The sequence below is a fragment of the Myzus persicae genome, unplaced genomic scaffold (genome assembly GCF_001856785.1).
Source record: "Myzus persicae strain clone G006 unplaced genomic scaffold, MPER_G0061.0, whole genome shotgun sequence".
Lineage (NCBI taxonomy): Eukaryota > Metazoa > Arthropoda > Insecta > Hemiptera > Aphididae > Myzus > Myzus persicae.
The window spans coordinates 770,973-796,255 of record NW_019102823.1 but is presented as its reverse complement, the minus strand read 5'-3'; the positions used below and the strand labels follow the sequence as shown (position 1 = coordinate 796,255).

The 25,283-nt window shown below is 28.2% G+C and overlaps 1 protein-coding gene across 2 annotated transcripts; it reads right to left on the bottom strand.

Annotated features, from left to right (window-relative positions):
* Positions 1–1,836: 1,836 nt before the first annotated feature.
* LOC111033162 (E3 ubiquitin-protein ligase HERC2) lies at positions 1,837–24,912 on the bottom strand. 2 transcript variants are annotated; one of them, XM_022313766.1, is made up of 76 exons: positions 24,467–24,912; positions 24,234–24,398; positions 23,920–24,151; positions 23,595–23,852; positions 23,357–23,524; positions 23,183–23,294; positions 22,985–23,116; positions 22,722–22,919; positions 22,426–22,649; positions 22,168–22,265; positions 21,438–21,542; positions 21,174–21,377; positions 20,923–21,092; positions 20,453–20,653; positions 20,151–20,391; positions 19,979–20,086; positions 19,797–19,884; positions 19,545–19,711; positions 19,226–19,381; positions 18,986–19,171; positions 18,770–18,905; positions 18,568–18,709; positions 18,318–18,500; positions 18,095–18,260; positions 17,744–17,870; positions 17,475–17,670; positions 17,335–17,404; positions 17,129–17,271; positions 16,910–17,046; positions 16,666–16,848; positions 16,333–16,606; positions 16,076–16,274; positions 15,863–16,017; positions 15,594–15,785; positions 15,374–15,512; positions 15,055–15,266; positions 14,892–14,997; positions 14,463–14,666; positions 13,850–14,382; positions 13,580–13,783; positions 13,343–13,490; positions 13,098–13,252; positions 11,984–12,181; positions 10,657–10,791; positions 10,328–10,540; positions 10,086–10,247; positions 9,392–9,622; positions 9,083–9,325; positions 8,857–9,012; positions 8,508–8,733; positions 8,254–8,448; positions 8,104–8,192; positions 7,903–8,040; positions 7,674–7,839; positions 7,425–7,601; positions 7,135–7,281; positions 6,825–7,067; positions 6,548–6,759; positions 6,204–6,469; positions 5,900–6,114; positions 5,700–5,800; positions 5,520–5,626; positions 5,277–5,454; positions 4,984–5,133; positions 4,805–4,908; positions 4,636–4,742; positions 4,449–4,576; positions 4,026–4,313; positions 3,761–3,959; positions 3,435–3,629; positions 3,053–3,187; positions 2,804–2,969; positions 2,580–2,743; positions 2,360–2,514; positions 2,202–2,291; positions 1,837–2,141 (listed from the first exon to the last, which is right to left on the bottom strand). In XM_022313766.1, exons 1-76 carry the CDS (start codon positions 24,642–24,644, stop codon positions 1,998–2,000), a joined length of 13,218 nt encoding a protein of 4,405 aa, XP_022169458.1. In that variant the 5' UTR covers positions 24,645–24,912; the 3' UTR covers positions 1,837–1,997. The 2 variants fall into 2 exon arrangements, with proteins under 2 accessions (XP_022169458.1, XP_022169457.1); XM_022313765.1 differs by having other exon boundaries at positions 24,234–24,401; positions 24,467–24,644.
* Between the last annotated feature and the right edge of the window lie 371 nt (positions 24,913–25,283).

The following is a 25,283-nucleotide window of genomic DNA, read 5'->3' as shown; positions in this document are numbered from 1 at the left end:
CCACCACCCGTCCAAGGAAACTTTTCCTGAGTTTGTTGGTAGTGAGTACCTACCGTCCTACCAACTTCGACCGAAATGCATCACCTATACTGATAAATAGCCACCGGATAAAATAAGGCCAGTAAAATGTTTGTTGCATTCTACAACTATAACCCCATGGCCCAATGTATTTTGACTTTGCATTTTAAAATTAAAACCCGCGGGTTCAGATTATTTCGAGTATTACGTTCGATTTTTTAATTTTTTAATGATTATTATGACTAGTAGGTTAATATTGTAAAAATATTTTAATCTTGCTTCTCAGGCCAAAGAAAGATTTCCGGGGTAACGTGTGTATAAGAGATGAATCTTGGCCCCACCTCCCCGTGCCTCATCACTTGCAAATTGTTAATTTAATGTATAATTCAATCAAACATTTACATAACTTTGGTTTATCAATCATTAACCATCAAATTGGGTAATACACCAAAACGTGAATAATGAAGGTCGATGGACGATCATAATATATTTCGGGTAAAACCAAAGAACATATTTTCCAATCTATTTTTATGTGTATAAAAATTACATATTGATTCAGGGGGGAAATGTCCTAGTCCAGTACGGCAGAAAACCTCGAGGGGAAACGTCCAAATACCATACGGCATAGGTACCTAGTAAATCAAACAAATTCCGAGTCGATCTTATTATTTATTGTCTATTATCGGATATAACTATGTAAGTAGGTACCATGTTACCAATATAATTATATATAATATAATATAATACATAAGTATTGATGTATTGGTTCTGTATGTCTATAGTCAGTATGAATGTTGACTAGTCTAGTTACCTATAACCTATATACCTAGATGCATAAGAGTGAGCAGACATTACAGAGTGGCAGAGTAGTCATACATTAGTACATAACACATTGACACACAAAAAAACACGGCGTATAAATATTATTCACTTATCCATCCCTTAGTTATAAAAAATAATTTTTTATAATTTCGAAAATAATATGGTCATTGATTATAAAGATAATATAAAATATTTAAAGGGGAGTTCCTACCTTAACTACCCCATACTAACGCTTATTATACCTAGAGCCTAGAATATATTTTGTAACTATAAAGCAGGTACTGAGGTACTTACTAGTAAAGTAATTTGATCATCAGTCATCGTGATTCATATTACTGAAGCCTCAAAATAATAATAATTTGTTTTAGAAGATTAATTCCCACAGATCAACTTTATGTCTTATAGAAATATAGACTATTTATGTATTATAAATTATAATGATTTCCAGTTCCATCTATTTATTTGGTATTTCTTTTCAATAAATACTATTAGAAAATATACATACATTATACTATCTAAAAGATACACTTTTTAAAATTGATATTCTTTTGTCCCAAATAATATTAGCGCTTTATTACTGATATTGCCATAATTATTAATTAAACGTCTTATTTAGCTTTAAGTCTTCTATACTCTGTCTCAACTCTCAAGGTAGAATATACTGGTTATGTGCACTTTATCCTTCTCTCACCGGTCACTACCTAGTACCGATGAAATTATGTGGGAGATGCACATTGCCGAATGGAAACAGGTCACCAACCATAGCATTTTACTTTGAGACATAGTATAGGTACATTAACAAGATAAGATACAAATGCTGTCATGTTTGATCAAAGGACTTGTATAGGTGTTTAGTTTTGAATGAAATTTAGTATAGGAGTTTTCGTCAGTTTGTTGAGTCTAGGTAATTTTAGCTCATAATAGTTAATTAGTAAATAAATATGGTTACTTTCGAAAAGTTGTTTTAGGTTGTAGGTTGTTGTTGATAAAAAACAATTTTTAAAGTTCATAATTTCTTTAATTCAGTAACTTAAATCAGTTGTAAAAATAATGAATAATGGACATTTCATTTTTAAAGTAAAGAGATCTATTATATATTTATAATAAAATTAAATATAAAATTAAAATATTTTTTGATTAGTAAAATATATTAAGATTTAAGGATCGTCTTCACTGATTAAACTGTCAGTATCTACAGATGATCCATCCATACTTCTAGGTAATGCAATTCTAGCATAATCATCAGTGTCGATTGATTTACAAAAATGAATAGCATACTTAAGTTTTTCATTCATTATATCCTATAATTCAGTAAAAATATTATTGTATAAGTACATTTTGTTATTATTAAATAAACTTACTTTATTACTGTAGCGAGGGATTTTCAAAAGAAAAAAACATGTATAGCTTTCAGGCAAAAAATTATCTGCAGGCGAATAACGATCAATAACCTACAACAGAAATGTAATTTGATATATAAAAAAAAATAGTTATTTAATAATAAATATAAACTACTGACATGGAGAACAAAATCTCGGCCACGAAAATCTTCAATAGTTCTTGGTAGTCTTGTACGTCCCCAAACAAATCGTAGAAACAATGACCTTTCTTGATTAGAAAATTCACTTAAAATTTCCCAAAACCATTGAACTAGCTTATCATGAGCTTCAACACCTATTAAAAAAATTATTATTTAACTGAAAATATAATTTGATTTTTTATCTGTCATTATGATATACCTTTATATGTAACAATACTGAGTAGCATGTTTATGGGTATTTCTGGTGACCCACAAACCATAGCTTCTAATTCACTGCTTGTGAATATGGATAGTAATGGTACTGGTATAACTCTGGCCATACCCTCTTGAATAATTTTTACTTGTTCATTAAACTCCTGTAACCTATATAAATATGTATTAGTTAAAAATTATTTTTTTATCGTTATTATAAATAATTATTACCTGAAGTTTAAACAAGCTTGTATGTATTCATGTTTATTATACTGTGTTACATGTTTATGTTGACTGCTTAAAACAACTGTACGACCTGTGGAGGATGTAGTGCAAAATGATATATCAAGGTTTGTAAATTCATCTTCTCCTTCTAAGTCTCGTACATACAGCAATCCTATAGAATGTTGGTGTTATTAAAATTTATAATTATTACAATTCAAATTAGTACTACATATAAATATAAAATTATAAAATTACCAGGCACATAATCTTTATCAATTTCAATCAAATCGGTGGGCATAAGTTTCATGCCACACAATAGTTTCCACATAGGTTCAGCAAGATTTAAACTCAATGGACTACAAGTGCGTATCGCTATTCCAATTAATACACCTGTTATTAAATAATAAGAAATATTAATTTTTATTTAAAAATTTAAATAATACAAGAAACTAATTTTACTTTATTTATGGTTATAAGTTACATATAACCATAGATGCAATGAAATAATGCATGTACAAATCAATTAAAAAATATATATATAATATAAAACAACTATTATTTTGTTTAAATGTCATGAAAAATATTATTTTTGGTTAGCATAGTATAAACTTTTAAGTAACTAAAATTTATTTCTCACCAAGAAATTCAAACATTTTATTATGAACTTTGGTTGTAGCTGATGGGTTCAGTATGAAACAATCTCGACTTGTCCCAGTATCTTCTCGGCCATTTGGTGTTTGTATTAATATTGGTAAGGATCCATTTTGTAACTCTTCACACATTTCAGCAATGCTTTCACTGTATCCACCACCATAATCATCTACACTCTCACCTAGAAATATATGAGAGTTAAAATTATTTGTTTACAATCTACTAGGTTTTTCTTCTAGTAAAAACTGATGTATTACCTTAGTAATCTAAAAATAACTATTAAATTAGTATTAATAAATATACTGAACTAACCAACAAATTGTACTTTCCATACACGATGACATAAAAATAAGGAATCTTCATCTAAAAAGTCCATATTATTCACCATTTGTCCAAAAACTGTATGTGTATAATCATTGCATGTTGATTTTCTTGTTTTACGTGTTCTAATTCTATTTAATTCAAACATTGGTCCATGACGCTGTTCTCTAACCATCGATAACTGAAGTACCTGAACACAAATTAAAATTATTATCATCTGTACTTTTCATAAAAGCTACAGTAATATTTTTCTTACTTTTTTAAATATGCTTTCTTTCACTGGATATACCATGTAGGGTCGTATTGCATCTAAGCTGATTTCTCCACGTATTGGCATAAATAATAATACAGTTTGATTGATTATGGTTGAAAAATGATGCAACAATAGTAATCGATTTCTTAATTCATGCACACTGAATTCTTGTAATATATCATATTCTAGCGGTATTGTAGTTGGAGTTGAGTTTTCTGTATGACAAGCTTCTTCACTAGCCCATGCAAATGAATGAGCTGATCCACAACTCACTTGCTGAATGCGTTTTCCCTAAGATATTTAATATATAAAATAATGAAAATAAATTGTGTTTTACTCATAATATTTTTAATGCATATGATATACAATTTTAAACAGAAGTAATAATAAAATTGTGCATCTATATATAATCAAATTTTAGTTCACCTTAAGAGCTGCAATAGGACGGGGTCTTGCAATCGGATGTGCTGTACCATCACCCAGTTGACCTTCATCATTATCTCCCCAGGCATATACTTCTCCATCATCAGTTAATGCAAGTACATGAAGTGATCCTAAATAATAAGGTAAATTATACTTATGAATCTTTTAATAAAATATAATTTGTTTGCACCTGTGGAAAATTGAACAATTTTTTTGCCCTGTAGTCCACTGACTGGTTTTGGCTTACGTACATGTTCACTAGATCCATGGCCAAGTCTAAAATAATCTCCTTTGCCCCTAAAAATAGAAATATGCAACTTATAAGTAATAATGAAAATTTTAACTTTTTAATTATTTACCATGTGTATAGTGTTCCATTTGCCGACAGTGCAACTGAGAACTGTGATCCACAATCAATTTGAATGATTCCCTTGCCCGAAAGTGATTCAATTTTACAAGGTAACTAATATGTACAAATATTAATGAAAAATAATAATTATTATTTATTGGTTGTATTTTTAGTTTTAGTTGCACATACTTTACATGATTCTGAAATATTGTGTCCAAGTTTTCCATAATCTCCATCACCCCACGACCAAACATTATCATCTGAAGTGACACACATTGTTTGAGCATCTCCACTTCCACATGCAACTTTCACAACATGATAGTTAATTAAACCTTGAACCTGAAAAGACAATTTTGAATAGCTAGTGTTTTATTTTGTGAATATTTATATTCTAGTGTCTATGTTGTAATAAAGAATATTATTATTATTAAAGTGAACTAAAAATGCGTATCAATCATTATTAATTAATATAAATAGTTTACCAATTTTGGGTATAAATAATCTTCATAATCGCCATGCCCTAAACGTCCATATCGACCTTTTCCCCAAGTATACAAATGACCATAACGGGAAATTGCAGCAGAATGGAAACCACCACAAGCAATATCAATAATACATTTATCACTTAAGCTTTGTACCAGTTGAGGTTTCGAATGTGAACTGTAAAGTTATAAATATGTTATTGAAAGAAACTAAAATTGTTATGTAAAAATGAATTTACTCACACTCTATTCCCAAGTCCTAGTTTTCCATCATCTCCATCTCCCCATGCATATACTTCCCCAGTAGTTGATAAAGCTAAACAATGACGACCCCCTGAATTGACAGCCACCTTAATGAAAATAATAACAAATTTGTAATATAATAAGTAACAACTATGTAAATGTTTTATAAGACTATAGTACCTTAATTATGTTGTTAAGACCTTGGACAAGTTGAGGAGTGACTACATAAGGGTTTTTTGGATTATATGGACCGATACCAAGACGTCCACTTTCGGTATATCCTATATGTACAAATATTTAATATATTTATAAACTATAAGCTATTATACTGATATTATGTATGTTATTTCATTTAGGCAATAATTTTGTTATTTTTATACCTGAAGCGTATACTTTCCCATACGAAGTGACTGCAAACATAGTTTGCTCTCCTCCAATAACCTGAGTAGGCTTCAAAACAGACAAAGAATCACATGCCAATGGTTTTTTAACTTGACTAGAATCCACACACGCCAATTGACCTCTGTGATTGTGACCCCAAACATACACCACTTGACCATTTCCTCCCCAAGTCATATTCCAATCATCAGGTTTACTTAATAAAAAATAATAATAGAAATATAGTTTTTGTATAGCATAGAATAAATTATAGTTATCAATTTATATTATATTTATATTAACTACCTATTTAACCACTGTAACAGTTGTTCATCATGTTCTTTTGTGAATTTTAAGTTGTTAATAAATATATGTTTATCATCTCTATCATAACTTTTGTCAATGCATTTTATTTTTTTGTGTACTTGATTAAGAAAATCTTCCGGCAAATGTTCTCGATTAATCAAAGCTCCAGCCACATCAATACCAAAACAGTAATCGACAAACCAAGAGGCATCAAAATGCCAGAAACGTAAACTACTGTTTAACCATTTCATCATATACACTAAAGCCTATATATAGAACAAAAATAACATAATTATAATAATATTATTCAAGTTTTACTTTGGACAGGGAAGTAAAATAAATACTTTAAAATATTCAGAATAACAAAGTTGTTTTCCACATAATACGGCTGTTTCTTCATATTCAAACTGCTTGAACATCAAATGCTCAGTTCGGACAAGTATATCAGCTACGCAGCCTTCTCCATATGGTAAAACAAATAATTCATAGGCCAGATCTCGATAACGTTTGAATATCACACTCAGATTATTAATACACCAAATTCTCTCTTCAAGAGCTATTCCATAATTTTTTAAATATTAATAAAGATAACTTTAAAGTAAAACTATGTATTTTTTATACTCAGTGTAGTTAAATGTAATGATAACATCAATGTGGCAGTAAGTCGTTTAGTAAGTGTTATATCGTTTTGTCGTTTTAGACATTCTTGCAGTAGACTACGAACAACTGGTAAACACGGTCGAGAAAGTACTTCACGGTCAGTACCACTTTGTCTTGTTAAAGGCATAATTGGATACACAACAAAACGCCAGCCCCAACCATTTAATGACTTGTCACTCATAAATTTCCAATGAAGTTCATCACCTTAAAATTGTAAGTACAAGAATATATTTACTATTATGTTTTCAAAAATTAAACAAAAGTTACTAACGTTGAATGAATAATGGCATAGTCCACTCTGTATCTCTTCCTGATCGGACACTGATGACATTTTCAGAACCATCCATTAATGTTAAGGTATCCTTGAGTTTTTCTGTTGAACAGTTTTGATTGAACTCAATATATAAAGCAATCGCACCTAGTGATAAAATATTTTTAAATGTCAGATAATATATGTTACAATAGTTTGTATTATAAATTTTTTTTCTAAAATATTTTTAAAATAAATTCTCTTCATTTTATATTTTTTATGATACTAAAAAAATGAATATGTAGAAATACCAGGTATAGATACATATCCAGACAGATAGGAGTCATCTTGATAAGGATGAGAACTCTCCTGAACTGTATGTTTTGAAGGTGGTGACACTAGGAATGAGCAATGTGAGTAAATAGCTTCCATCTCTGACACACAGTATTCCAATAATAATTTTATATGTTTGTTAGAATATATAAAAGCTGTAAAATGAGCGATTTGCATATCACTATCCAATTTTTGTAATGCATTATTGAAAAGATAATTGTTCTTACAAATAAAAGTGTTTGTTAAAATAGATTCTGCAGTTGGGCCAAGCCTATAAACAGAAGCTAATTTTGCTAAGTCCAGTAAAAGTCTGATGTTTTTCTCATCCAATGTATTTAAAAAACTATCAATTGTTTTATGAGCAAGCAATGATGTGTCATTTAATCCAATAACCTATAAAATATGTTTCAATTTTAACATATATATATTTTTAAATAAACCGAAACAATTATTTACTTGATTTTTTGATTTTATAGTAGCAGCAACAATTGACATAGTGTTGGTAGCCTTTGAAGACAATGTACTAGCTGATGTGGTAAGAGAAGATGGTATATGTAATGAGTTTTCTATACTATCTGGGGTTACCACATTACTCTAAAATTTTAAAAATCAATAATAGTGTTGCCATAGTATAAAATGCCAAATATATATACGTACTAAATGTAAGAGATTTACATCTAAAACTGGAGCTGGCGCTTCACCACCTCCTTGATCTGATTGGATTATCTCATGACTTATATTTACATCTAAAAATGAATGAAAATGAATTAAGAATTTTTCAAAAACTGATAATTGAATACAGTTTACCATCAGCAGAGGGGGACATAAGAGCAGCAAGTACAATTTCACGAGCTAATGTAATTCGTAGAGCATTTAAAACATGTTGAAGAGCATTTTGCTTTGCAGCAGCTGAGTCTAATGATAATATGGTCCTCGATAAAGATTCCTTTTCGCAATTATTTTGTTCATCTTCAATTTTCATTTTAGTCTCAACATTTTCATCTAATATTGAATGGTTTTGAATATTTAGTAATATACAGTAATAAATATTAAATACATACTTAAAGCTGTAGCTCCCATTGAATCTTTTATTCGAGTAAATTGCACATGTTCATGAGACATCAGTAAAGGTAATACAGGACATTTCCAGTCAATAGATTGGGAAGAGCCACAACCAACACGATTTATTTTTATGTTATTAAAATTAGTAACCAATCTAGGTTCTTGGTTAGCATTTGTTGTACCATTACCTTGTTGACCATGATCATTATCACCCCAACAATATACCTGAAATAAAACTTAATAAGATTAAAAAATGGAAAATGTAGTAAACTAGTAAATACGTATCATAAATATTAACAACTAAAACACAACTGTATCAAAAAATATTTGAACTTAAATACAACTTACATCACCTTGTGTAGATACAGCAATACAATGTAATGTACCAACAGCAATATGATCAATTGTAACTAATTTCAGTTGATTAACTAGAGTTGGTCTTCTTACATGTTCACCTCGACCCAATCCTAACCTGTAGTACTCACCTTTACCCCAAGTCCATACCTAACAATGGAAATAAAATAATAAGTATGAAAACAAATATTTAAAATGTGAAAGAAAAAAAAATGTTTACCTGGCCGGTTGCAGTTAGTGCAACAGAAAATTGGGCACCACATTCTATTTGTACAACTCTATGCCCAACTAATCTTTCTACTTTTTTTGGAGTACAACAACCATCACTACCGCCTCTACCAAGTTTACCAAAATCTCCATCGCCCCATGAATAGACATTACCCTCACTGTCTAAAGCAAGAGTTTGAGCATCTCGACTCCCACATGCTACTTGAGTAATATTTTTTCCAACAAACTCTTCAACCTGAAATAAATCAAAAAAAAAAAATTACATTGATGTTAAAGGTTAATTATTGAAATAATAATTTACAAGTTTTGGAATGTGTTGAGAAATTTCATCATTGTGTCCTAATCGACCGTACTGTCCTTGACCCCAAGTATATAGTTCTCCATCAGAAGTGATTGCTGCACTATGAGCACTACCACAAGCTATATAAAATACTCTTTTGGCTAATAATGTGTCAATAAGTTTTGGTGTGTCCAAAGTAAGTGTATCACCATGACCAAGTTTACCGTCTTCCCCATCACCCCAAGATAAAACCTGCATAATTAAAATAACAATCATATATCACTAAGGCTTAGATATTGAAAATGTATAGTCAAAACACATTTCGACAAACATGCAAGTATGAATCTAACTGAAAATATTGAAAACACGAATAAAAAAAATTAATTAATAAATTTTCACAAGTCATAAATCATAATTAAATTAAAATATTTTTAGTCACATACAAATAGGTAAATATTTATTTGAACAATAACATTGTAGAGATTATCAGGCATCAGTAATTAAACTTGTGTGTATTCATATACAATATATGCATTGGTTCAAAATTGAAGAGCTAACAAGAAGTTAAGAAATTACATATGTAATATACTAGCAACTTTTATCACATTTTTCTTTTTGAAGATTTTAGATATTTAAGGGAATTACCTCAAATTATATTGTCATAGAAATTATTAAATTGTAACCATAAACTATGAGAAGAACAATAACAAATTACTTTTCCATCAAGTGATAATGCCATTGCATGTTTACCGCCAGAATGAACAGCTACAGTTTTGATAACAAATTGGCTGAGACCCGGTATTTGCCGTGGAGAACTAACTTTGCCACAAAATGGTATACCTAGTCGACCACCACTGCTATCTCCACACACAAACACCTAAATTAACAATTATGATGTGTAAATCAATCAATATTAAATAAACATGATTGCAATAGTTCAATTATATTAAGTTATACCTTTCCCTCGTTTGAAACAATAAATAATGATTTTGATCCTCCAACAATTTCAATTGGCTTGAGTGCAGTTAGTGCTTCATTAAAAGTTGGTCTTTTTACTTTAGATCCATTCAATCCTCCTAGTTGTCCCTTATCGTTTAAACCCCAAACATAAACAGCGTATTCAGAATCCACTCTGATTTTCGATTCTACTTCTGGCTGAGGTGGAAATTCCTAAACAAACATGAGATAATAAATTATAGAAATAACTGGTTAGGGAACAACAAAGATGAAAATATTTTAAATTTATTTTTATTTTTATAAACAATTATAAGGTATTTATTAGTTACTTGTACAGCATCAAATTGAGGTGTTAATGAGTTTGATACAAATTCTTGATTAATCATCATTACATCAACTTTCAATCCGGTTATAATACAAGTTTTTTCATTAGTTCGCATTATTATTTCAATACATTTATGGCACTGAAATTAAATTAATTAAAGTTATTTTATTTTATTTTAACTATCGCTCTTTTCTTTATACAGAAAACTGTTTACCTATGGACCAATTCTTGTAATAGATAAAACTAGCAATATTATGGTATTTTAATTGTAAACTATAAAATAACATTATTAAGTTTTAAGATTGACAAGAAGTTCTTATAAAGGGCTATTTCATTCCAAACTGAACCTTATATAAAGAGGATGCCACACCCACATGTGTTGTCTCCGTTTTACAAATGTAAGACTTAGCAAAAACTGTTCAGCGCAGGAAAAACCAAGAAGATTACAGTATTAAATAAGAAACCAAATCTCCAACATGAATAGAGGAGAATTGTAACAGTGTTGTAGTGTTTTTATTTTTTTGATAACACCAATATATTAAAAGTTATTTAGAATTGGAAAACGTAAAAAAATCAGATTTTCAAAAGTATTATAACTCTTTTGGCATTAATGATATCGAACAAATAAAAAAAATCTACGACACAGAAAATATTATCTCCTATATTGGGTACACTTTTGGCATCTCAACTAGGACTACAGACTGAGTAGTTCCATCCCGTGCAAAACAGTTTTTGCTGGGGGACGAGGTGACCGAGTGGTCTGACGCGTCCGCTGCGACGCAGCCGATCGCGGTTCGATCCTCGGCCACCGGGCGGCATTTTTCTCTGGACAAGTCGCGGTGACCGGAGAACAAGTGCCGCCATCCCCCAACCGGGCATGGCAGAAACCTACGGGTGCCCAATAGAAATTCTGCCAAAACAAAAACACACACGTGTTCCCCCCCCTACAGTCCCAAAACTCTACAGTACCACACAACCTACAGCTAATGGCCTCAGTTGCCGAAGCTTAAATCAAAAAAAAAAAAAAAAATATGTTATTATGTTGTACATTTGTAAGATAGAGACACTACTTACATATGATATAAATTTTATAATTGCAAATTTTGTAATATTAAAATGCCATATTTCCATTTGAATGGATTTTTGGTTACTAACTTTCGAGTTCAAGACTAATAACTTATAATTATTTCTATGGATAGTTTATTGGTAGCTTAACACTTACCCAGGAAGTGAGGGATTAGAGTTAAATCCCAGGTTCAGAGCTATATTTTTTTTTATCTCTTCCAATAATTTTTATAAAATAATATATTTATCATAATATTTCAAAATACCTTATTCACTGAATGCAAAAGTTGTAAAGTCCGATCCAAAGAATTTATAATAACACGATTAACTTCTTCCATCATATTAAAACTTACACCAGCATTCACAATTACAAATAATGGTTTACAGTTCTCATTTTCTTCATCTAATTTCATTAGTAAAGAACGAATTGCTATATTCGGCCGAAGCTCCAATTTTATCCAATGCTAAAAAAAAAAAACAATAACTGTATCAGGAAAAAAATAAATATATATTAAGGATCCAGACAAGTGACAACCCATTTAAATATACACTTTTTTTCTTTTTTTTTAAACCTTTATTAGAATATATACAATCTGTAAACATACTTACAATAAGAATATGCACTTAAGATAAATTGGCAGTGAATGCTTAAGGGGAGAAGCTACCCAGCAGTAACACTCAACTTACACATTTCTAATTAAATTTCTCATAATTTGTTTTTTCAGTTTTATTCTCATAGTACACACATGGTTTGAGTATCACAAAACCAAAACGAGATAGAAATTGCATATTCTTTACTCATTATATTAGTTATTTAATTTTAAAAACCATAAATATCCAAACTCAAGACTTAGTCTCAGGAGCCGCAATAATTCATTGAATCGAATATTATGTTACAAAAGAAAGCATTATAAATAAATGTACAAGTAGAATTTCTCAAGAAGCAAATGTGATTTGTTTAGTTTAATTGTGATGTAACTTTATTTTTTATTAGGCAGTGTTGATACCAATGTAGTTATTAAAAAGAAAATTAGGAGAAGTAGGTGCAAAATACAAGTTGCATCTGATGCACCAAAGGGACCTAACAACATTAGTTGTATCAGAAATGTATCAATATTATTCACCATTAGAGAGTAACACTTAATTTGTTTTACATGATAATGGACCAGGACCTAAAATAATTTTGATTTTTGGCTATTCTCAATGTTAACTTTATATGTATTGCATTAATCAAATAGCTAGTATTTAATGGTATACATTTTTTGTATGGTAAATTTTTGACCAGCTAATGCAAAATGGGCTTCACACAGATATAGGGAGTAAACAGTCAGGCCTAATTTTCCTAGATCAATCATTTTATTTAAAATGTTTTTTTCTTACAACTCCTTTTGGATTCTCACTGGTCCAGCGACTATCTGATTTCCAATCAAATAAATTAGTGAGTAGATTTTCTTCAGCTGAAGAAGTACATTTTGTAATAAATTCTGAAATTTGTTCTTTATTTGGATGATTGGATATTAGTGTAGTATTTTTATCTGAAAAAAAAAAATTATAAACGGTTTATTTATTTTGAACGAATAATAATATTAACTACTGAATTAATGATCTGGATTATTAATACTTACCATCATTAGATTCTTGAGGCAAGTTTATTTTGTCATTAAGTTTATTGTTGTCTATAGAATCATATTCACAGGTTGAAGTGCCATAATCTATTAATTCTATATGAATATATCGTACCCAATATACAATGCCAATAGACTTCCAGTCCACCTATAAATTCATTATTAATATATTTATTAAATTGAATATTTAAATTTTGGTTATAAACTAATACAGACAATTCATAATTTTAAAAATACCTTGATATTGAGATCATGTAGTCCGCCATCTCTCATAATTTTAATAACTTTACCTTCACATCCAACATTAATACTTTCATACTCTCTACAACAGCGTACAATCATGCCTACATCAACAGCATATTTTACATAATTTGCATATCCATCAGCACTATCAAAATCATTGCGTCTTTTAAATGTTACTTTTTCATCACCAATAGTAGGCTGCAAAAAAAAAAAAAACATTTATATAAATTGATAAAAAAATGTGAAATCAATACAAAAATTTACATTTTCAGGACACTCTTCTGTTGTTGATGATTCATCTCTATCTGAAAAATCTTCATAGGATGATAAAGTGTCAGTGACATCTGATAAACATTCATTTTTTCCTTCCATTAATAAGGCAACTAATGCATCTAATGATGTGTAACCATGTGCTTCAATAGCACTAAACACACATTGCTTATTGAATCCCAAATCAGATAATTGTGCTAATAGCATATTTAATGTACTTTTAGAAAAATATTTTGACCATTTAAAATGTCTCCCAGAACTAGACTGAACGTCAACTGTTAAGTACTGAGTTAAATTTATGGCAGCTTCTTCTAATTCTTTTTTTGAGTATTCTGGTTTTATCGGAGAAGGTTGAACAGCTTTTGATAATATTAATTGAAATAAGTTCTGAGATTTCCCATCACTTGTTGTCAGTTGTGTCAATATTTTACGAAGCAATATTCGATTTTGTAATAAAGCATTAACAACTTTTATACCAGCTAATAATGCCTTTTGATAGCAAAGAAGAGATTCATTAACTAATCCCCCTAAGAATAAATAACAAGAAAAAAAAATAATATTTAAAAAAGGTTTATATAAATTTTATTTCGGTTTGACTATATTCTACCTGTGACAGTCTTAAAACTTTGATTAGTAATTACTGCAGAAAACATTGTTGTCCATGTATAAAGCATAGATTCTGATATGAAGTCCATAGAAATTGTACAACTTGGAATATGTTCTATGTCTTTGATAAAAAAACTTTCCATTTTCCCAGTACTGTGTACTAGTACTTTGAGTTTTCCTTTTTTTTCAATGCTCATTACAGTAGCTTCAATTAAATATAATTATTAAAATATTATACAGGTTTTCAATATTGTCTTCTAAACTAGCATTCCAATTAGTAGACATAAAATAAAATGGAAATGTTTAAGAAATTTTTATTTATGCATTGACAATGAGAACTATTTATGTGATAAAATATATTGGAGTTTCTCATAATAATATTCACTATACATATTTTATATTTATAATAAAAATTATTAAGTCAACAAACCTTCAGTATCTCCGTTAATCACAGTTCCTCCAATTCTAGGTCGGTTATCAAAACCTCCGATAACCATTAGCGATGCCATTGCACTATAAGATAAGCCGTGTAGTTTCTATAAAATAGCAAGAAATTATTTTAATTATAAGTTAAAATGAATATTTTTACTCACAAATATATTTTTTTCAAGAATGGGATTTGCCAAATATTCAGTTGCTGATATTACATTCAAAACAATCAGGGAGTCAAAATAAGGAAGTGAATCAGTAGTATTTTTTGGCATTGTACTTTTGTTGTTATTATATAATGTACGTAATAAAAGAATACATTCTTCAGCAATGGTGTTTGAACATGAGGCAGTTAAAGGCACTGTCGGTTTACCATCTTGACAAAAATAAGTATTATGTATATTATTTGTTTGTTAAGAATGTAGTATATTATTTCATAATCAAAAATTATGTAAAAACTATAATAAAAACTAATATATTTACCGATTACATCATATTTGGAGTTACTTTGTAATACTGAAGATCCAATAACTTCCATAAGAGTTTCTACTACAGATGTAACAATGGACGAATCAGTCATTTCAGGAGTAATCAAAAGTTTGATTAACTGTATGGTTTGCACCTTGTATACATTTTAAATGTTACATAAATAAAATAAGATAAATTTTAAAATTTTAAGAATAGTATAGTTTTGTATATCAACCTGGGTAGTCAGAGTGGTAGATACTGTTGGTGAATGAGAAATAATAGATAAAAGCATATCAATCCACTGTTTACATGCAAATTGCTGTTTGTATTCATCGGATATTTTTGAAATTATTTTTAATAGAGAAATGTTGATCCATTCAGTATGAAAAAGTGTGACGTTTGAAATATTAGAACTTAGCCAACCCTTCTAGAAGTGAAAGATAATATTATCAAAGCTTATACAAATATAAATTTACTAATAATGAAAGAAACAATTAATTTTACCTCTAAAGTATTGTAATAATATTTTGAGAGAACTTGAATTGAATTTTCTTTTTTGATTGAATGAACAGCACTTGATAATGAAAGGCAGTTAAGAAATTTTATCATGACACACTTGAGTATATCAAATGGATTTTCTGTTGAGTTTTCGTGTATTTCTATAAATTAATTAATCAACTTTATTTTTAAACAATAAAAGATTAAGTAAAAACTTACCACCGTTATTTGTGCAAGAAACATTACAATCAGATTCTTCATCGTCTCCAGCATCTAATCCAGGTGCTAGCTTAAGATCATATTTCCCCTCTTTACCCATTCTATAAGAATTAGAAACTCCATGGTCCCAAAGAACTCTAATCCAACCATCATCACCTACTTTACTAACAATCTGCCCTTCACCAGGAGGTAAACCATCCTATAAACATTAAAATTTAACATAATATAAATTATATTTTCAAACTATGGTTTCATACTTGGTTTTCCCATTTCCAATCTTCACCACGGACAACCCTAGCACCTAATTTTAAGGAAGGTATGATGTCTGCTCCTCTTAAACATTTAATTTTATTTAAATCCTCTTCGTAAATAATCTGCTTTGTATTTATTTTTTCAATTGGTCGTTTTGCAGCAAGGTCTAAGACGTTAATAATGGAGTTAATAGCAGATAATATGCTAGAATTAATCAACAGACTAGATTCTTTGTCGTTTAAAATTTGTGTTATGGACCCAAATGTTGCAATAGCAAATCTAAAAATATATTGGTATATAACACATTTAATTAAAATATTAGTACACTATATAATTACCGGCACCAAGTCATTTTTTTTATTGTTGTAATTTTATCTCGAATCCCTATTGATTTCTGAATTTCTCCTATTTGAGATACAAGTATTTTAATTTGTTCCAAGGCACATCTCATGAAATCACATTTAGCTATTAAAAGCTTAAGCTTATAAGTCACTGATACAAGTTCAACTTCATTATTGTTTCTATAACAGTAGTATAAATTTAAATTAAAATTAGAAATAATTTATGATATTATGTACTAACCTTGATGTAGGACTCTTTGGTGATGCAGATAACCAACCTGATATAATACTATATTTTACAGAACTTATTGATGTAGGATTTTTAAATAACTTATTAATAAGTTCATAACCAGTTTGTATCATATTACATCTATCTATCTAATTTGAAAAATGTACATAAATATTAATAAATAGTAAATACTGACCAAAGTAAGGTTAATGAAATAATATTCTAACTTACTTCTGAGTGTAACAAATTTCTTAATTCATGGATGTTAACATTTGATAGAATAAATGATAGAATTGTTTTACTTATTTCCATTCGATTATGCTTATTAGATATCAATTCTGTATCATTTGTATCTTTTATTTGTTCAGACGCCCCTTATAATAGAATATAATAAAAAAATTAAAATCAAATTAAAAATGTATGGTTGAAAATAATACCATTTTGTAAATTCTTTGGAGCCGGTACATATTTTATGTTGGGTATTATAACAAATTTGTTCATGTCTTCCTATAGAAATATAACAACATTTTCGATTTTTATTAAATAACCAAATTTTATATCAAACAAAATTACTCACTTCGTCATTTGAAATACTTTGCAATGGAAGATTTTGGTTTCGAGCTTTATGATTCCTAACATTTTTTTTTGTTTTTATACTAGAAACAACGGAGTTAATCACTGTTTTCCATCGAGATTCAGCTTTTAAAATAGGTAATTTTTTAGCTGCACTTATTTTAGGAGATAAAATTGGACTTAATTCATTTAGCAAAAACCTAAAAAGTTACATAATATTTTAGATGATGGAAATACTAAGTATACGACTTGAATATGATAATTACAACAGACCTGCATCGATCCAAAATAGGAGAACATGCTTCTTTATAGTTTAAATTCATATCCTGTTTCATTTTGAGAATTTGTATTTTAATTTGACCAAACAATTTAAAAATGATGTCCAGTGGTATTGATTTTTCTGTAAAATTAATGTATAAATTATTAGTAATTTTCAAATAAAAAATGTATGATGTGAGTCCACAATTGCTACTCTAGTATATTAATTTAATTTTGTTTCTTTAAATAAAGTAGGTACTTCCACTCCAATATATCTTTATTCTTAATACGATTAAATTTGGTTTTAATAATATTTATTTTTAGAAAATTATATATCACATTGTTATAAATTTATTTATTAATTACCTTTTTTTTTTATTTCAGCTGTGTTTAAATTTAAATGTTTAACTAGCACCTTAGCTAAATGTTGAATAATTTCTTCAACAGGGTGATCGGGTCCATATTGTATTTGACTATCAACTGATTTACAACTTTCTTTATATGTTAATATTAACATTTTTGCACATTCGTCCTAATTAAAGAAATAGTATTAAATACAGGTTTGTCTTTCAATTAATTTTTTACTCACATAGTTATTATTTTTACTATCATCAACACCGGCTCGTAATAAAGGAAACCAAATTTTAAAACATTGATAACCACAATGCGGTTGGGATAAAGTAGTTAGCCAATGCGCATGAAGCCCTAACAAGTAGCCAAGAGTTCGATGAATGTCTAAAAGCAGCGGTTCTGTCAAATTTGATTCAATAGGCTGCACAAAATATGTAATAATATATTATATTAAAATAAGTTAATTATACTGCTTATTAATTACTCACTTCAACTATGTCCTCATCCGGATCCAAATAGTTTCCAACAAAACAGGATTGTAAAGTTTCTTTGGGCATTTCAGTTAATACATGTTCATAAATAGATGACGAGTGTAGCATAGTGACAAATGAATAATTCATTTCACTAGATCTGAATATTTTTAACAATAACTTTAGTAAGAATAATATAATAAAAATAACCTGAAAATACCTAGTTTCTTGTATATCATAGACTTTTTTATTAAACACTACCCAATGTCCTCCATTCCTATTATGATTTTCTAGATCAGGTTTTCGAATCAGCATGACATCTTCAACATTTTTATACCATGTATTACAAGTATAGCCTGTTAATAAATTAAAATTTTTATTTAGCCATTAGGGAACCATTATATACTAAAAGCAATGTTTAGTTTTATATTCTTACTAGAAAATCCAGGCCAGGACAAATTATCATCTTCTTCGCGTTCTAAGTTTGGAGTCATCAAATTGAATGCATCCAAAGCGTTAAGTACGGGTATGAAAAGATTAAACCAATCTATATCCCGTAAAAACAGAGGGCTTTTTTGATGGACCATAATCAAGCTTATTAAAAGCTCCATAAATAACTTGTCTAAAAAGGTAAATATTAAGACTAAATAATAAGAAATTCAATTTCACAACATACCAAATCCAGTCACACTTATAATTTTTGTGATAATTTGATAGTGCTTAGAACTTCGGGACGCCACATGATTTGCTAGTCTTACAGCTTGACAGGATCGCTTGACAAAATGACTTAAATATTTTGTAAGCAGTATTTCAGCACCTTGATCATCCATACCTTAAATATCCATTTAAAAGGGAGATAAATATGTTTTTAAATTATAATAAAAATAATACTATAATTATATTTGAATAAAAGGTTCAAGTTCATTAAATAACTAATTATTTTATGTTTAAACAAAATAAATTATTTAGATCGTATATAATATACTTATAATTACCTAATTCACAATGGCATTTATCATCTTTATTTCTTTTTTTACGATAAATCGACATTATTAAAAGTCTTTGAAAATTCATTATAAATTTTAAACTAGGAGATCGGTTGAAATTGTTTGAAGGCACTTTAACGGTATGGATTTGTGTTGAAAGACTTGTGAAGTAATTGCTTTAATCATAAATAAGTATTATCATTACATTATTATAACTCATAAGCTTCACTAATACAGAAAATTACTTTAATATTAACATACTTGAGTAATTGAGAAACAATAAAACAAAGAGATATGTTTGTTCCGTCAAAATTGTGTTTAAAGCTTTCAAAATTTTGAATGTTTTCACCTTTAAAAAAAATAATTTTGAAAACAATGTTATCAAAAAATATATATATTCCACATATAAATGTATACAGTATTATCTAAAATAATAAACTTACATTGAATAGCTTTTTGTAAAAATGTATGTAGAATATTGTCACCTAATAAACTGTTTGTAATAAGATTTATCATAAACTCTTGATTACCACTTATTGATTGGGATTCATCTAAATCAACGAAACCGTTTTAAACAATTAGAACAATTAACTATTAAAACCAATAATTTAATACCATTTGGTGAAGTCAAAGGTTGTAATATAGTACATAACATATTAGCTCTTTCATTTGGCGTTTGAAATAGGATAAGCCAACCAACTTCTAAGGTTTTTTGAGCAGCTAACTTAACCGTATTTATTACTTTTGTGTTTGATGCTAAGTCAGTAACTGTTTGACGTATACTTAATAATAACTTTGAGCTTCCGATAAGTCCAACAGTGTCAGCACTCACATGGTTGTTAATCATTGAATGAAACTATTAACAGAAATAATGTATCAAAATTAATTTAATGTCATATTCAAAGCCTTAAATTTACCTGTAAAGTGAGTAAATGTAATACTGATATTAATACACATTCTTGCTGTTGAGAAGGTGGCCAATCAATATATGTTTTATATGCTTTAAATTCATTAGATAAAAGTTGTTCTAAATAATTTAATGTTTGAATTTGTAAGTCTGTTACAAATGATGTAGATGTTCCAACATTAAATTCTTCACAATCATACCAAGCAAAACACTTAAAAATTAACAAATAAAATAAACAAATTAATAGTTAATATTTAACTGATTTATAGTTAATATTTATTTATTAATAAATTATAATAATAATATTATTTTGAACTTAATAAATGAGTAAATTTCTAACTCACTAAAAATATTATATAAATAACTAATGATCTAACAAACCAGTATTTTAACTATTATTTGTGATTTAAATATTATTGATTATAACATAAAATGGTATTTTCATCAAATTATAAATGTTATTTTAGCAATTATATTTACTTGATTTGGGCTACACGCAATTTTTTTCACTTGTCTATTCATTAAACATTTGACAGGTCTACATTGTGTAGTGTTTTCATTGTCTAACCGACCCCAACAATAGACTTGGCCTGTAGCAGTCAATGCTAGTATATAATCATCTGCTAATGAAAGAGATGTAACTTGTTTGCCTGTTAATAGAAATAAGTTTATAGGGGTAACAATAACATATAAAACACGTTTGTATATATATATATATAATAGAAATTCACCACTTAAAAATTTGACTTCCTTAGGTCGATTGACACGAAATGAGTTATTGTGACCTAACATATTATTGTTACCTCTTCCCCAAGTAAACACATTGTTAGCACAATCAATAACAGCATTTACATCATTATGACAATAAACAGATACAATTTCATAATCAAACACAATCATGCTGGGTATTACATTTAAAGATTTATCATCACAACCTAATGAAAAAAAATATCATAAAAATTGTAAAAAAGACAACATAGGTTTGAAAAACAAACCTCGGTCAGAGTTTCTATATTCAAACGAAAATACATATCCTTCTCGAGATAAAGCCAGTGTATTATTAATAGATGATCCACAAGAAACTTTTGAAACATGCCATTCTATCAAAAATAGGTAAACACATGTATGTTATAAAAAACTGTGAATTCAGAATAAGTAATTATTATAGATCACGGATTTATACACACTAAAACTGCTTAAATATGCATAGTTATATGCACTTTAAAAATTTAAAATATGTACTCAAAAAGTATAAAAAACAACATTTATTTGTTCATTAATTAATTATGATCATAAACATTTAATAAATAAATAATATTAATGTTTCAAGATCTAAAACAATATTTATTTTCTTATCTTAGTATGTACCATTAGCTAAACATCAAGATATTTTAACTATGAGGCATATTAGCAAGAAATGCATACATACATATATAAATTAAAAAATATAAAATTCAAATTCAAATAATAACTTATTTTTTAATTCCTGGCAAAATGTCAAGAAAACTTCTTAAATTTTCAGTAAAAGATAAAAATCCAATTAACACCTTAGAATGTTAAAAGGTCAAATTACATAAAAAGATATACTAAAAAAGTTTCATATTATAATCAATTAATATGCCATGAAACAAATGTTGTGCTTACTTAGAATATCACATAATAAATCAGAATAAATATACAATGCATAGAAATCCGTGCTCTAGTTATGATTACTTAGGTAATTACCTGAAATAGATTTAACTAACTCTGGAGTATAGCAACAATTACTACTGGGTAATATTTTACCCCACATGTATAATTTACCATCCTCAGTAACAGCAGCACTAAAATAATTTTAAGTTGTATAATATGTACCCTTATACAATTCACAAATTAGACTATTTAATTTTTTTTTATATAAAAATATAATATTTTTTAATATAACCCATAACATTTATAAGTTCATAAAAAAAGTCAATATTCACATAGTTAAATAATAGTTACCAGAAATCTTTTCCACATGAAACCATAACAACTATAACTTTAGAAAATGCTACAATTAGTTCTGGAGTAGGAAAAGAAGAATATTTTTGACCATGGCCTAAAGCGCCAAATTCATTTACACCCCAAGAATACACTTCTCCTTTTTGAGTAACTGCCAAGTAGGTTTCATCATAAACATCAACGGATTTCATAGGTACATTCATCAATTGTTTTTCTTCAAAATTCTAATCATATAATTGTAGGTTTTTGAATTATTTGAAACAATATTAAAAATTAAATATACAAACTCAAATTACCAACGAGTCAATTGAATAACTAATAAAATGTAAAGTTCCACTGCTCGTTACCACCAATATTTCGTTTCTTGAACACACCACAGACTCAACATGCAGACGCTCAAGGGTTAATATTACTTTTTTTTTGGTTTCAGGATAAAATTGTTTACCCCAATACTGTACTATATTCTTTTTATTCTTAATTTCATGCACTTTTTGCTATTATTTAAAAAAAAATTTATTTTACTCATCAATTTTAATTAAAATAGTATAGTTTTTATTACTTGAAGCGTTAAGTAAGTGACAGCTATTTGGTCTAAAAATGCTAAAATCATTACAGCTGTTTGTTTCATGCCAGTAGCTTCAGGATTATCAGCATCACCGTTAAATCTTAAAAAACTTTTTGTCACATTATCCTTAAAGAGTATAATAGATATATATTAGTATAGTATAGTTAAGTTACTATAAAAAAAACAGAATACTTTATTTGAATGATTCACATCATTGTTGAAATTGTTTTGAATTCTAGATACTACCCAATTTAAGCGACGGAGTGTTATTGTTAACAAATTATGTAAATGCCTACTGGAAATCCTAAAAATTAAAAAATGTATGTTATATTATTCAAAATATAAATAGATAAAAATAAGAATTACTTGTCACAGTGTAATCCCAATTCAAAAAACATTAGTACACATTGTAATATTTGACTAAGTGACTTTTTTTGTAGCCCTAGTTCTAATGAAAGACATAAAGCGAATTGTCTGTCAGTATTTGGAATGTGATTTACAATAATACTTTCTTTTTCGGATACATTAATATTTCTAAAAATGAAATATAAAATTTGTATTAAAATAATATTTAAAGATTAAAAATATATAAATTGTATAGTACCCATTGACTACTTGAAATAGGAACTTTGATGATCTTTCTAGAGTTTCAATCCAGAAAGTAGGAACATTGCTTTCATCAATAAGGTAATCTTCTGGAATACATTGCAGTGCTTCTAGTGAGTCTTTAAGCATTTGCGTGCATAGATCAGAATTATTGCCTGATCGCCAAGTGCTGACTAGAAATCCAAATGAGAAGTTTAATGCCGTCTGGGTACCAATTTTAGCAAATAAAGACATTTTCTCATCATCATTAGTATTGCTAACAAATGTAAAAACAATTAATTATATTAATAAACAAAAATAAACATTGTTATAATACTATTTACTTTTTTATTTTAATAGAATTTTTACAACGTTGGTGTGTCATTATTGATTGTGTTTGATTATTTGAATGAGTTTGAAAAAAAGAATCTCTATAAAAAGCACCAAAGTAACGAGAAGCAATTGCCATCCTAAGTTGTGTTCGATTAAAAAATAATGTTGAGTAACATATATCTTCACATAGTTTCCTTTGTTCGGCCGCAAATACAGATATCAACGATTTTACATCATCTTTATCTAAACAAAAGATATTAAATCAAAGTCCAGGCACATCATATTGTAATATTCATATATATATATATATATTAGAATAACTTACTACAATTAGGTTTCCACATTAGAGATTCAAACATTTGTTTGGACTTAAGTGTTTCACTGACATCATCGGATTTACAAGAAACACAATTACATACCTTGTCAGATGGGTCATCTTTGCATGGGCAGTTTACTGCCCAAAGACCAATATAATATCGTCCAGATGGTTCTACTAAAAGAAAAAAATGTTTATTTTTAATCAAAATGTATACATTAAATTGCTGTGTGTAATTAAACCTTTTTTTGAATGCAATAAATTGTTATTATCCACAGGGATCAGTTCAGAATCTTCTATCATCTCGTTCCAATAATTTGTAAGTTGGTTTTCATCCAATGCCTCATGAAGTTCTATTGCAAGCCATTTGGGATCAAAAGCGGTCTTTTGCTTTATGGTAAATTCGATTTTAGTACTCATTTTGATTTTGATTCGAGTGATGGATATTAATAATTGCAGACAATTGTTAATAATTCATTAAATTGTCCAAATAATTCAATCAATAGTAAACTTATCATTTTTTTTTTTGGTTTAATAATCAGCCGTACATAATTAACTAATGAAATAAATTGATTTAATACAACTTAAGTAAAGAGTTCAAAAGCAGTATTTTATCTTAGGATTTATATTTTACATTTTGTTCTTGTATTCGTATTTTTTTAAATTTAGATTTTAGACCGTGTTTATAATTTTGATTTCTTATCATCTAAAATCAAATCAATGGGAAATTTGTTATCAGTTTAAAATGTTTCTATCACAAAATAACATTATTATTATTAAATCGTATTGTTGATTTTATTTTATGTAGGTGCTAGCATAGAACTTTAGAAACACTTTCTAAATTTGAAAAAATACGCATACAATATATTATAAAGATCTAATAACAATAGAAGTATAGAACTATCCACGCGTCTATACTACGATGATAGAGATGAAATTTTCAAATGTCATGTTTTGAGAAAAAATTAATTCAACCTATTGTATTAATATTAGAAAAATAAATTACTTTTTTAATAAGAACAATATCTTAAGTAGGTACCTACCTAATATAGTCTTCGC